This window comes from Vipera ursinii (assembly GCF_947247035.1).
Source record: "Vipera ursinii genome assembly, chromosome: 6".
Taxonomy (NCBI): Eukaryota; Metazoa; Chordata; class Lepidosauria; order Squamata; family Viperidae; genus Vipera; species Vipera ursinii.
The window spans coordinates 41246539-41262254 of record NC_139515.1 but is presented as its reverse complement, the minus strand read 5'-3'; the positions used below and the strand labels follow the sequence as shown (position 1 = coordinate 41262254).

Here is a 15716-nt window from a genome sequence, read left to right as displayed (position 1 = left end):
TTCATTATTCCAAAACGTTCTCAACCCCCCAAAACTTTATTTAACATTGACCTTGAGTTCACACACATCTGCAATTGTTATGGCTAACTGAAAACATTTGAGCATTCCCCTCATCCCCCCTTCTACATCTAAATATCTCAAACAGCAGAAAAAGCACAGTAAAAGCAAAAGATAAAATGGTTGCAGTTTCTTAATTGTCACAACGTTGACAATAGCATTCTGAAATTTGAGCACATCTTTTGGTAAATATTTTTCTTAAATTGTCTTTAAGATCCACTCATGTATTATCACTTCTTAGTGACATTATAGGAGTAGATTTAAGGAGAGTTCAAATGAGAGCTGTGTCTCATTTTTCTTCCTGATCTTCCCTTATTATTGTTTGCAATAAGCGTTACTTTTTCAAGGGAGTAAATAAAAATGAACAGTTCAGATTGCTGGCCCGAAGTGCCCCCTGTTATCTTTGCAGTAGTTCCATGATCAATAAATTTCAGGAGGAAGCAAATGTATATTCTGAAGTGCTATACCAATTAGGTACTTCATTAGGGATGACTGCTTGAAAGCTACTTCAGCAATTTTGTAAAGTTGCTTTAAAAGTTGCATCTCAAATTCACTACATTAGAGAAGAATTTTTTTTATTAATATTAATCCTCAGATTACTTGAAACATCTTCTTCTTCATGTATTGCCAAGAGAGAAAGCAGTCTTCATTATTTAAATGCTTTTATCTATTTTCTAAGATTTTTTTACTTCTATTTACTTGCTCTTATTTAATTTTAGTATTGTTGCTTCTGTAATATCTGTATATTTTTAACTATTGAGAATCTTATGTTCCTTAATTTTCATTACACTTAAAGCAACCATATTTAAAGGATGAAAGATTATAAGCCTTTTTTAGTTCTACTGTGCTGGTTATACTTATTCTAGATTACAAGTAGGCAACTTGGTTTGTTCCAGATGCTTTGAACTTGTTGGCTTCAACTAGTATGGGCAAGAGTAGAAATTGTGGGAAATAAAGCTCACAATATCTGAAACAGATGAATACTCTGCTATATATATCAGTATGTTTTTGCATATATATCTGTGGCTCTTGTTGCAGATTAGTTGCCTCTTGGCCCGTGTAAATTATCCTTTGTCTTCTGCTATATTTTTATTTGATAGCCCCAAAAGAATTATAATGTTGATACTTCCGGTGGCTCCGCGGCGACGGAGGGAGCCTTCCCGGGCTGCCCGCGGCTCAGCTGGTGTTTTTTCGCCCGAAACAGCGCCGATCAGCTGTTCGGGCGAATCTGAAGCCCCCTCCTCGGGAGAAGAGGAGGGGGTGAGCCCCCAGGTGGGGGTTGAGTTCTCCGGGGCCGCCTGAGCTTGGAGCTTGGGCGGCTGAAGGATTGAACTCCCCCGTAGCCTGGGCTGCTCCCAGCTGGCTAGCGTCTCTGCTCCGGACTTCATGGAGCAGAGCCAGGCGTCTGCGACCATCCCTGCTTGAAGGAGAGACTATGAAAGGGAAAGAGCAGGCAGAGCAGTACAAGAGGGAAAGATGAAGAGATGAAGAAGATTTTATTTTACTCTCAAGCTTGATGGACTTTGCTTAAAACTTAAAGTGAAAGTGCGTCACAATTGTAAGTAAAAGATGGCGGCTAAACCTCCCCCTAGAACTTTTCGGAGTGCTGGAAATTCTCCGGTGCAACAACAATCATTGCTGCAGGCGTTGCATTCTCCTGATGTATTGACATCGAAGGATCTTGAAAAACATACCCAGTTAATTTTGGAGTCAATGGGTGTTAAATTTCTACAGATGGAGGAGAAATTGGAGAAATTGGAGCAGAGAATGGAAGAAAGGATGGAACAGAAACTTAGAGAAATGAAGGTAGACATTTTGTCCTCAGTGCAAAAAGTTGCTAAATGTGTGGAGGTGCTGGATGATCAAGTGCAAGATTTGATTCAAAAGAATGCTTTATTAGAAGCAAAAGTATTGGAAATTGAAGATTTAAAAGACAAAATCGACAGTGAACAGAGCTTGGCCCAATTTTACCAGATGCAGTTTGCTGTGAGAATTAGAGGCCTAAAAGAGAATATTAAGGAAGATTTAAAGCAGCTGGTTTCTGAGGCTTTTGAGGGAGTATTGAACCATCCAGCATCTGAATTAAAACAAGGTATGGACAAAGTGTTCCGTGTGAATTCGTGGATTGCTAAACAGAGAAAGTTGCCTAGAGATGTGGTGGTTTATTTTGTAAAAAGGGAAATTAGAGATGAAGTTATACAAGCTGCCTACGATACCAAAGTTGTGATTGCTGGTCAACAAGTTTTGGTTCTAAAAGAAATTCCTCCAAAGATTTTAAAGAGAAGGAAGGATTTTATATTTCTTGTGCAAGAGCTCAAGCAAAGAGATATAAGGTTCAGATGGGAGATCCCAGCTGGGTTGAGCTTCATGTATGATGGCAAAAGGTACTGTTTGAGTAATGTGAAGCAAGCGCATGATTTTTATAATAATGTCTTGAAAGTAACCCCATCAACACTTCTGGAAGCTGCAGAGGGATCTGGAGAAGGAGAACATCATGAGGATGAAGATGCACAGATAGACGAGAAGGGTACAGGAGGAGTTCAAGCTGCAACTCTTTTGGATGATCTTAGAGAACAGAGGGTGACGCGTGCTGCCTTAAAACGCTCAAAAAAGGAAAAAAAATAAGACCAGTAGAAATCTATGGAACTTCCACAAAATATTTATAGTTAAGTGGTAGTTGTGTTTTTTTTTTAAAAAAAAAAGTTTTGGGATGCTATGTATGGTAATAGATTTTTTTTTTTTTAATTTGGAATTAATGGATAACTTACTACAGAGGAAGAGGAAGAAAGTTTTGTGGGTTAATGTGGGTTAATTTGTGTAAGAACTATTTATTAATGTGCAAATGAGAATATGTTAAGGTAATAGTGAATTGTGGAAGAACATAGATGGGAATGATGCTAGTTTTCTTTTATTTTAGTTTTTTATATATATTTAGTATTATTAAGGATTGGTTTACTATATACAAGCTAGAGAGTGATGGATTTTAGAGTTTATAATTGTTAGTATATGATTGTTTATGATTGCCTTTTAGATATATACCTTGTATTTTGCTCTGGGAAGTGGGGGGGGGGGGAGGGGGGAGGAGGGGAAGTGGAGGGGGGGAGGTAGGGGAGGGAGGAGGGGGAGGGGGTAGGGGGGAGGTAGGGAGGGGAGGAGGGAGGGGGAAGGGGGGTTTTTTTAAAGGAAAATTGTATTTTATAAAACTTTTCAATAAAAAAAAAAAAAAGAATTATAATGTTGAAATTAATTTTCACATTCATCATTATCACTGTACAGTTGCAAGAAAAAGTATGTGAACCCTTTGGGATTACGTGGAGTTTTGCATGAATTGGCCATAAAATGTGCTCTAAACATCATGTAAGTCACAACAATAGAAAAACAGTCTGCTTAAAATAATACTACACAAACATTAGCTGTTGTCATGTTTTAATTGAACATAAGATGGAAACATTCACAGTGCAGGGTGAAAAAAGTATGTGAACCCCTAGCCTAATGACTTCTCCAAGAGCTAATTGGAGCCAGGAGTGAGCCAACCTTGACCCCAATCAGTGTGATGATATTGGATGTGTTGCTGACAGCTGTCCTGCCCTTTAAAAACACACACCTGTTTTGGGTTTACTGGTCTCAAGAAGCACTGTCTGATGTGAACCATGCCTCGCAGAAAAGAGCTCTCAGAAGACCTACGATCAAGAATTGTTGACTTGCATTAAGCTGGAAAGGGTTACAAAAGTATCTCCCAAACCCCTGATGTTCATGTGTCCACGGTAAGACAGACTGTCTACAAATGGAGAAAGTTTAGCACTGTTGCTACTCTCCCTAGGCGTGGTCGTCCTGTAAAAATGACTGCAAGAGCACAGCGCATAATGTTTAATGAGGTAAAGAAGAATCCTAGAGTGTCAGCTAAAGACCTACAGAAATCTCTGGCACATGCTAACATTTTTGTTGACACATCTACAATAAGGAAAACATTAAACAAGAATGGAGTGCATGGGAGGACACCATGGAGGAAGCCATTGCTGTCCAAAAACAATATTGCAGCACGTTGGAAGTTTGCAAAAGAGCACCTGGATGTTCCACAGCACTACTGGCAAAATATACTGTGGACAGATGAAACCAAAATTGAGTTGTTTGGGAAAAACACACAACACTATGTGTGGAGAAAAAAAGGCACAGCACACCAACATCAAAACCTCATCCCCACTGTAAAACATGGCGGAGGGAACATCATGGTTTGGGGCTGCTTTGCTGCCTCAGGGCCTGGACGGATTGTTGTCATTGATGGGAAAATGAATTCCAGAGTTTATTAGGACATTTTGCAGGAAAACGTACGACCATCTGTCTGCCAGCTGAAGCTCCGCAGAGGATGGGTGATGTAACAGGACAATGACCCAAAGCATACAAGTAATTCAACAAAACAATGGCTTCAACAGAACAGAATACGCCTTCTGGAGTGGCCCAGTCAGAGTCTTGACCTCAACCCGATTGAAATGCTGTGGCATGACCTTAAGAGAGCGATTCACACCAGACATCCCAAGAATATTGCTACACTGAAACAGTTTTGTGAAGAGGAGTGGTCCAAAATTACTCCAGATCGTTGTGCAGGTCTGATCTGCAACTACAGGAAATGTTTGGTTGAGGTTATTGCTGCCAAAGGAGGGTCAACCAGTTATTAAGTCCAAAGATTCACATACTTTTTCCACCCTGTGCTGTGAATGTTTCCATCTTATGTTCAATTAAAACATGACAACAGCTAATGTTTATGTAGTATTATTTTAAGCAGACTATGTTTTTCTATTGTTGTGACTTACATGACATTTAGAGCGCATTTTATGGCCAATTCATGCAAAACTCCACGTAATCCCAAAGGTTTCACATACTTTTTCTTGCAACTGTATATCCCTTCAGCTTCTGTCTCCTTATCTGTATATCTCAACCTTCATCCAATATTGCCTTATACCAAAATCTAAATTGAAAGGGTCATCATCAGTTTCTGGATGATCACACTATAGATGTTAGATTAAGGCTGGATCCCAATCTACTGTTAGACTTTAGGATGATTTGCAGGAGATAGGGCAAGATTTCTGAGTTCTATTTTTTTAAAATTTACAACAAAAATATTCTTTTTTTCTAAATTAAAAGAGCAAAATGAAAAATACTTGGAATTATGTTAGTTCTATCCAGAAAGGCTATTCGTTCCATCCAGCTCTGGTACTGAAAACAAATGTGTATACAGATAGTCCTTGACTTACAACCATTCACTTAGCGACTGTTTTAAATTACAACAGCACTGAAAAAAGTGACTGTTTTCACACTTACAACCATTGCAACATCCCATCACATGATTAAAATTCAGACACTTGGCAACTGACTCATTTATGATTATTACAGTGCAGGGTCACCAGGTGATCATCTTTTGCATCCTTCTGACAAGTAAAGTCAATGGTGAAGCCAAATTCACTTAACACCTGTGTTACTAATTTGACAACTATGATTCACTTAATAATGGGCAAGAAAGGTCATAAAATGGGACAACTCACTTAACAAATGTCTTGTTTAGCAACAGAAATTTTGGGCTCAATTGTGGACATAGGTCGAGAACTACCTGTACTTATAGGTTACCATATCTGGAAGGCTATTGGTTTTATATTCCTATTTTACAACCAGTGTAGAGTTAATTAAATAATAAGTCTTTATTGATTAGCCCTTGGGCCATATCAAAGTGCAAAGTTCCAGCAACAAATTGTTACTAAAATTTGATAAAAGCAATTTAAAATGGAATTTGATAAAATACAATTCTTCTTCGGAGAAGGGCGGGATATAAATGGAATTAAAATAAAAAATAAATAAAAATGGAATTAGAATAAAATACGATTTAAAATGAAATGGTAGTAAAATACAATCTAAAATGAAATTGTAATAGTGTACAATAATTTAAGATATAGATAAAATATGATAAAATTATATTTCGGAGTCACCCTTGCAATCTACCCCAATCAGTCCCACATATGCAGATCTCAACTGAACCATTTTGTTTAAGTACTATGCTACGTTAAATGTTATTTTCAAGTTCTGGCCAGACATAAGGTAAGTTATTTTGATGTGGGGATCCCAATGGGTCATTCGTTTGATATACAGACCAAGATACCTGTCTCTCATCCTCTTATACAGGCAACAGTCAAATAGGATGTGAGCCAGGTCTTCTACCTCTGCCGTTCCGCAAATGCAGAGACGCTCATTGTAGGGTATAGCATGAAATCTCTCATATCTGACCACTGTGTCAAGCTGTTTGAATCTAGCTCGCGTAAATATCTCCCTAAGATGTTTTGGGAGTTGTGACTTCAAATAACTGTCTACTTGAAAAGTACGTTTGTATTTACTCAGCCTTTCAAGTTATCCACCTTACTAAGGATAGCCAGTCTTCTGCTATATGATGTAGGATAAATGGTCTCTTCCTGCTCCTCTTGGAAAAAAAGTAAAGTTTAGAGACATTAGACAAACAATAGATATCTTGCATTTATAATACACGTATTATATGAAATCTTATGTCTTACACATCTTATGATTGATGTTTTATTTCAGTTTGTTTTCCAAAATGAAGAAAAGATTTAATTTCCTTCTTTTGCAGCATTCAAGCCCTACTTCAGTTTGGATTCCTCCAATATAGCAGGAAATGTAATAACAGATCTTTCAGTATCTTCTCTAGTTTAATCTGAGGACTTCAGGTTTGCAGCTTTGCCTCATGTGATCATAATTACGTTTCCTAGTGTCTAGTCAGACTTGCCCTACCTTTCTCAAGATCCTAAGGGTAATAGCTTTGCAGTGTTTAGATTGGAACACTTTTTCCTTCCACATTGGAAATTGTGCGCAAACTATGTTCTTATCTGTTGAGCTTATATAGCTTTTTTCAAAATATTCAGAACATTTGGTATTGTCTGAGGACTGTGAATGAGGTAGCTAAATCTGAACGATAAAGCATATTTATGGTGATTAATATGGTCCATCTATCAAATAATACCTTTTTAACAGCAGTTTTCAATATTGGCTTTTCCTTCTTTGCCCACAGGTACACACTAGCAGCTCAGGATTTGGTAATGCGAGCTAGGGGAGTGCTGAAGGACAGAGGCTGGAGGATATCCAATGACCGATTGGGCTCAGGAGATGACATTTCGGTCTACGTCATTCCTTTAATACATGGAAATAAACTCTTGTAAAAGCAGTATCAGTGCTAGTAACAGGAAATGTTTGATTATTAACAAGCTCCTTTGGAAAAGACATTCCTCTGATAAATGAGAGTAATGGTTCAAACATTCTTTTAAGCTCGAGTAACCTGAACTCTTTGTACCTGAAATCTAGGGCTAATTTGTACATAAGCTCAGCTTCCCTAAGCTTATATTATCGGTACATATCAGGACCAGAACTTCAATGCTGCTAGTATATTTAGTGCTTTCTTTTTAATGTCCCTCCTGGTGAGGACACTGTTGTGATCTAACTGAATTTATTTTTCCCAGTTTAATGTAGCCTAGAATGCTAAATAAGAGGTGAATTGGGAAGACCATAATTGAAACTGGATAGGCAGCTTTTCTTTTCCCAATTTCTGTGCTAGCTGACTTAATTTAGAAGACATTTAATTTATAATTATTAAAATTACAAAACCTGATATCTATTTAGGTATTGTTTGCTGAAGGTAGTGATGTTTCAATGGAGAGGTTTTGGAGTTTTGCTGATGCGTATGAATTCAAGCTTTTTTATCTTCATTGAAATGAAAATGTATAGATCTTTCTGTGTGCTTGGGTGGTGAAATTACGGTAGCTTTTTTTCTGGTTTCAGTCTTAGCACCTGTCAATAAAATTGCCTAAGACAATAGGGAAACATTGGGTGGTAAGTCTATTTTTGTGTATCTTTTTGCCAAGTATGTAGCTATGATGTAGCAGACTGGGAGATTATTTTTACTTAATATTTATTTGTTATCAGATTTTTCATGCATTGGATACTTTGGCCTCCTCTTTCAGTAGGATACTGTATTTCTATTGAAAGAATTTTCTTAAAAATTCTGTTGATTTGGATGTACTGGATAAATGTGTGTCTTGTTTTTTCTTTAGCTGTTTAATGGTAGTATTAGAACATTCCTTTAGAACAATAAGCTTCTCCCATTTTCCTACTGTACTCTTTGAACACTAATTTCTTTTATTGCTTCTATTATATTCCATTGCCAGGATGCAGTAGGTAAAAATGTAAATTATAAATCCATGTCTGAAGAACAAGCTTCATTAGTTTATTTGTAATTGTCAATATTAATGAAATATCAAAATAGGAACAAATATTCCAGTAAGAAACTTACACAAGCAAAGTATTCATAATTATACATACATACATAATACAAGCCATCTCTTCTGGAATACGATGCTTGAGTTGGATTCCTCAGGTATTATCTTCTCAGTCGAGAAATCTAGTAACATACTTTGTATCATTTAAAAAATAAATGATATAGCTGGAAAATAAGAGATTAACCTTTGAGAGATCTCAAATATTTTAAATATTTTCCAAAAAAGAAATTTTCAGCATAACAAGGAAATGGTTCTATACGTTTTCATGTCTTTTTTCTTTAACATTTTCCCCTCTTCATAATATTAAGTTGATATATTTTGTGGGGCAGGCATATCATATACTGTCTTTGCATCAATACAAACATTTCTCTCAGTAGGGTAGTGCTACTGTAAATAAGTTTGAATCTATAACTGAACAGTTCAAAAGATAATCTATGGCATTTCTAAATATGTATGCAATAATGTATTTTACAGCAGGCTTCATGAAACTTACAAACAATGTTTCATGGTACATAGTCTTCAATTGTGTAAAGAAATCTGGAAGTGGATATTACGCAGAATGTATTTCTGCATTCACAGTATGTACTTTTCAGCTCAGGTAATTCTTAATTGTGTGTCATTGTTGATGTTCAGTTTTATTTTATGCACATATGAAATCAGTGTTTTCTGGGTAAAATACTGTCACTAGTTCATCACTTTCTAATGTAGCATGTGTATGGACAAAATGTGCTGTTGTCTTATTTGTCTTCATTTTGCTTTTAATATATTCCTCACTTCCACCACTAAAGCTCTCTTTAGATACAAATCACCCCACTAGGTAATTAAAAGTACAGGTTTAATTTTTATGTTGCTCTACCTCAGAGGTCCCCAACCCCCGGCCTGTGGACCAGTACTGGTCTGTGGCTCATTGGGAACTGGGCCATGCAAGTGGCAGGCGAGAGTGCAAAGTTTCATTTGTGCATGCACCAGAACTAGGTTATGTGCGCAAAACTATCCCCTCCCCCTTGCTGCCACTGCTGCTGCTGGTCCCTGGAGCTGGAAAGTTTGGAATCACTGCTCTGTCACATGGACACGTTGTATTTTATTACAGTCCTATTAGACCCCTCGGCATAAAAATGGGTCAAAATAGTCAATAGCAGGAATTGTATGCATTTGCCACTAATACATTATCTGTGCAGTTACTTTTTTCTGTAATTGCTGGTTTTATAGTAATCTAATACTAGACAACACAGATTTAATTCCAATGTTGTGATTTTACATTAGTTTTTTGTGATTGCTACTTAATTTGCATAAAGAAAAACATGAGTATCTGTAGAAGCTTCTTGTTTTTTATCAGTTATGAAAGCAACATCCTGCCATTGTGCATCTTTTGGATGTACATGTGATCTTATGCCATATGTATAAAAGGGATATGGTTTGCATCATGACAGTGCTATATTGCTTTTGTCAGTCTATCCCCACAGTAATATATCCATTAGTAATATCTTCAAAAGTAGTTTTAGAATTGACTGCCTTGTTTTTCCAGTAGCAGTAGCAATGACATATCAAAATAATATATGGAAGCCAATTATAAATATATTTGTAATAGATTTGTCTTAATAACACTGTAAAGGCTACCAAATACTTCCTGGAAATACTGAAAGTTCTAGTCAGGAAAATTTTTTTTAAAAATGTAGTCATGTCAATCTAAGCCAGACATATCAAACACAAGGCCCGGGGGCCGGATGCGGCCCGCGAAGTGGTTTCATGTGGCCCGCGAAGCCATCCTGGAAACAGTGAGGGAACGGCCCCCACTGCCTTGGCCCTGGCCCAGAGACCCTCCTTCTGCCAGAGACCCTCAGATCTGTCCCACTCCTGCCCAGGCCCCCATACGTACCCTTGGTGCCAATGATGTAGAGCTGGCCATGCCCACCCAGTAGGCCATACGCACTCTAGCCACGCCCACCCAGTAGGCCACGCCCACCCTGGCCACACCCACCCGGCCCCCTGAGGGCAACCGCAATGCTGATGCGGCCCTCCATGAAATTGAGTTTGACACCCCTGATCTAAGCAAACGAAGTAACATTGACTCCCTTAACTAAATTCAGAAATTTAAGCTGACACGTTTCCCTCCATCTCTATTGCTGCAGAGCTTCTTCAAATTTTTGATCTTGTTCAAAAGATTGCTTTTGAGTCAACAATGATTCTCTGCCCCTCCCACAAAGAAGTGTTTTTTATATATGTCTTTGAATATCCAGATGAACTTAAGTGGCAGCTACAGTGAGGGGAAAAAATATTTGATCCCATGCTAATTTTGTACGTTTGCCCACTGACAAAGAAATGATCAGTCTATAATTTTAATGGTAGGTTTATTTTAACAGTGAGAGATAGAATAACAACAAAAAATCCAGAAAAATGAATTTCAAAAAAGCTATAAATTGGATTGCATTTTAATGAATGAAATAAGGATTTAATCCCCTATCAATCAGCAAGATTTCTGGCTCCCAGTTGTCTTTTATACTGGTAACAAGCTGAGATTATGAGCAGTCATTTAAAGGGAGTGCTCCTAATCTCAACTTTTTACCTGTATAAAAGACACCTGTCCACAGAAGCAAGCAATCAATCAGATTCCAAACTTTCCACCATGGCCAAGACCAAAGAGCTGTCCAAGGATGTCAGGGACAAGATTGTAGACCTACACAAAGCTGGAATGGGCTACAAGACTATCGCCAAGCAGCTTGGTGAGAAGGTGACAACAGTTAGTGTGATTATTCGCAAATGAAACAAACACAAAATAACTGTCAATCTCCCTCAGTCTGGGGCTCCATGCAAGATCTCATCTTGTGAAGTTTCAGTGATCATGAGAATGGTGAGGAATCAGCCCAGAACTACATGAAAGAGTGAAATCCTGCAGCACCTGCAAGATCCCCCTGTTCAAGAAAGCACATGTATAGGTCTGTCTGAAGTTTGCCAATGAACATCTGAATGATGCAGAGAACTGGATGAAAGTGTTGTGGTCAGATGAGACCAAAATTTTGTTCTTTGGCATCAACTCAATTCGTTGTGTTTAGAGAAGGAGGAATGCTGCCTGTGACCCCAAGAACACCATCCCCACCGTCAAACATGGAGGTGGAAGACACATTATGCTTTGGGTTTTTTTCTGCTGAGGGGACAGGACAACTTCACCGCATCAAAGGGACGATGGACAGGGCCATGTACCGTCAAATCCTAGGTGAGGACCTCATTCCCTCAGCCATTGTGGATAGGTATTCCAGCATGACAATGACCCAAAACACAAGGCAACAAAGGAGTGGCTCAAGAAGAAGCACATTAAAGTCCTGGAGTGGCCTAGCCAGTCTCCAGACCTTCATCCCATAGAAATCTATGGAAGGAGCTGAAGCTTTGAACTGCCAAATATCAGCCTCAAAACCTTCATCACTTGGGGAGGATCTGCAAAGAGGAGTGGGACAAAATCCCTCCTGAGATGTGTACAAACCTGATGACCAAGTACAAGAAATGTCTGACCTCTGTGATTCACAACTATGGTTTTGCCACCAAGTACTAAGCTGTGTTTTGCAAAGGAGCAAAATACTTATTTCCACTCATTAAAATGCAAATCAATTTATAACTTTTTTGAAATGCATTTTTCTGGATTTTGTTGTTGTTATTCTGTCTCTCACTGTTAAAATGAACCTATCATTAAAATTATATTGATCATTTTTTGTCAATGGGCAAATGTACAAAATCAGCAGGGGATTGAATATTTTGTCCCCTCACTATATTTATAAATGTTTGCAAAGTATTTGGTCTTCTAGAACAATGCACGATTGAAGGAATTATATCAATTCCTGCAGTTTCTGCATATGATAGTTGGAGTGGATCTCATGCCTTTATGTTATTAGACCAGGGCTTTTCAACCAGTGGTACGTGTACCACTGGTGGTACGCGAGCACCTGGATGGTGGTACATGGCGTTGCCTTCCTCCCACCGCCTCCCCCCCCCGCTCCTTAGCAGCTTACTTGCTGCCAGAAAACATGCTGCTTGCCTGCAGGTGAAGAGCGCAGGCGCAGAGTGAGACCCCCGCCCTCCCCTTGGACTCATTGTCAGCAACCTTCCCCCAGAAGCAAGCCTGAGCCTGAAGGGCACAGAGACATCCTTGGCAGGTAGGTGTTCTTTTCCTCCTCCCTCTCCTTCCCAATGTTCTTTTTGGAGGGGAAAGCAAAGCAGCATTGAGTCCCCAGGACTCATCCCACAGCAGCCAGTGGGAATCAAGGCCCACATTTTTTTCTGATCTGCGCCAAGGTAGGCAAAGCCATCAAAATGTGGAGGGAAAAATGTGCCCGCCTGACTCCCTCCCCCCTCCACTGTTGGTGACTCTGTACAGCTGGCCCTGACCTCTGCCGACTGGAGCCCATTGGCAGAGGTCAGGGCCGGTGGTACAGAGTCGTCAGCTGATCAGTGGCCCTGTGTATGCGTCCTCCTGGGCCCATGGGATCTCTGGCGACTCCGTAAGGCCGGCCCCGACCTTCACAAGTGGAAATCGAGGGAGATTGCCAGGAGCACGAGATCGGCATTTCTCAGCCCGCACTGATCTCACACTCCTGACAGTCTCCCTCTCTTTGTTTCAGTTTGCTTTCTGCAACAGAAAGCAAGCTGCAACCGAACGGGAGAGATTGCAGGAGCATGAGATCGGTGATCTCGCGCTCCTGACAGTCTCCCTCTCTTTGTTTCAGCTTGCTTTCTGTTGATCAGCATGCGCGGAGAAACACCAATTCCCTTTGCTGCGCCGTCCCAACTGCTTTCCTTGCAGCAAGGCAAGCAGTTGGGATGAAGACTCGGGATCCGGCGTTTCTCCGCACGCGCTGATTAGTGCATGCAGAGAAACGCCAATTCCCTCTGCTGCATTGTCCCAATTGCTTTCCTTGCTGCAAGTATTTACTGGCCTCACATAGTAACTTCAAGCTCCCAGAGAAGGGAGGGAGAGAGGAGGGAAGGGGAGATGGGAGGGAAGGAAGGAAGGGACAAAGAAGGAGGTAAGAAAGGAAGAAGGAAGGGACAATGGGAGAGAGGGAGGGCACCCACCCCAGTCCCACCCCCCTCCACCAGAGACCCATGGATTCCCCCCACACAGGCACCCTGCAACCTGAGTGATGAGCTGCCCCCCCAGCCATTTACTTCGCTTGTCAAAAAGTTGCAGAAGGTGATCACATGACTCTGGGACACTGACCATCATAAGTATGAATCAGTTGCCAAGCATCCGAATGTAAATCACATGACCTTGGGGATGCTGCAACAGTCATAACTGTGAAAAATGGTCATAAGTCACTTTTTTCAGTGCCATCGTAACTTCGAACAGTCACTAAGTGAAATGTAAGTCGAGGACTACCTGTACTTTATTATTTTTTTTCCTTTTGTTTTTGGTCACGTTTTTGACACCTTGCTGGGCGACTGGTGGTACTCGGAGAGTGCCTTATCCTAAAAGTGGTACAATGGGTGAAAAGATTGAAAAGCCCTGTATTAGACTGCAAATGAAGTCTTGCCAAGCTCAACAGAGAGATAACAAATCTTTCTTTTCTATTTGAGAAGAGAAAGTTCCACTGTGCTAGCAAAACCTAGCTTATACATACATAACATTACTAATAGATGAAAGCATGTGAAATAATACTCCAATAATTAATTGTATTGTAGAATTTACCATTTTTAAAGCAGGTTTCTCTAGATATACTAGACTATATTTTCCAAATTAGTATTTGGATTACTTTGGGCTTTGATCATTTGGGGCTTTGGAAGAATTGTCCAGAACATATGGAGCAAGACAAGTTAAGGAAGACAACCTTAAAAATAATGCTATACACCAAAATATTGAAAATTAACCAGATTATAACTTCATTATTATATATTAAAAATCTTGAAGAAGTGTTGTTAAACAAAACCAAATACACAACCTCACTCTTCTACTCACCCCCAACTGAGGAAACATGTTTTTTTTTAATAATGACTGTCTCAGTTAAAGTCTAACTGAAAACATTTCTAGGAAAATATAAATTCAGCTAAAATATATAATACATAATAATAGAGCAATTTAAATTATTCATAATGTTCTTTGCCTGGTACTAACTCAACGTGTATCTTTCAAAATTCCAAGAGATGTATTAAGTTTAGGTTTGACAACTGAGTAGTCAAAACTTTCTTTTATACTGAATTAAGCAGTATTTGGGGTGATTCTTCTAATATCTTATTTCCAATTGTAGCTAACAATTGTAATTTTTAATGAAATATTCCAATTCAAATTATCTAAGGTCTTGTTTCATTATTCACTAGTGCCCATGAAAAGGATTTATCTTAATTACAACCTAAAACTAGCAGCACAGGATCTTGGACTTCAAGCAATATTGAAATGGTTTTGTATCAAGAATTGTCAAAGTGCTGAAAGTAAAATAGTCATTGTATGTTTTTTTCTCTGAGGTTTGATTCTTATTTTTTAATAATGAAGCATTGCAACCCTACAAGTCCATTTTAGTACTTTTGTCCTTTGTACATGCACGTTCTCAATTTATTTTCTTTTAAAGAGATGTTGTAGACAGTGGCCAATACCTCTACAATCATTCTACCAAATTACACCTGTATGTTACTTGAAAGAACCTTTTCCCTTCCAATCTTTGCTTTATTTGTTCCATTGTATTTCATTTTAATTCCACAGTTGCCCATTATTTTAGTGGTACAGTGTTGTATTTATGGAATCTAGGCTCAGCATTCTAAATGATGAAAAGAATTTGATGGATAAAATGATTTAGATTAATGTAATTAACATTGTGACTGTGAAATGTCAATTTTTTTGTAATTTAAGAACAAAGATGTTTAGCAAAGGGATATATTTTGTGTGTTTTGAAAAAAAATTCAGTGTAATGTAATTAAGAAGAAAGCTGAAAAATCAGAAACATGTATGCACAATGAAGCTTTAAAATGAAATTGTAAAAAAAATAAACAGAAAAACTCATCTTGGCTCTTTATATTGGTGGTGTTTCTGTGAGATTTATAGCTGATTGGTAAAAGCATAGCAATTTGCCAGGGATGATATGAAATCAAATGAAGAAAGTTCCCAGTTAAGAACAATCTAAATTCAGTACCATACTTTATTGTGAAAATTGGTGAAAAAGTGCTAAAGAAAACCAACAGGAAGGATGCATTACTTATTGTTCACAAAATTGTATTCATTTCATTAATCTGGCCGTCAGAATTTTATTGAGTACTATCAGAAGTCATCCAAGTCAGCTTTTTCTTGCTAGTTTATTTCAATTTATTGAATAATGCAGAATTTATTTATGGGTTCTGGTATAGAAAATGCATGACTACTGA

At 38.6% G+C, this 15716-nt stretch overlaps 1 protein-coding gene across 1 annotated transcript in view; it reads left to right on the top strand.

The window, feature by feature from the left end:
* The window catches only part of PPM1H (protein phosphatase, Mg2+/Mn2+ dependent 1H), a 104646-nt gene extending 94590 nt beyond the window's left edge, over positions 1-10056 (top strand). Inside the window, exon 10 of the mRNA XM_083365453.1 lies at positions 7121-10056. Within this exon, the coding sequence (XP_083221579.1) occupies positions 7121-7268 (148 nt within the window). The 3' untranslated portion in view covers positions 7269-10056. The remainder of the gene's footprint in view (positions 1-7120) is intronic.
* The last annotated feature ends 5660 nt before the right edge of the window (positions 10057-15716 follow it).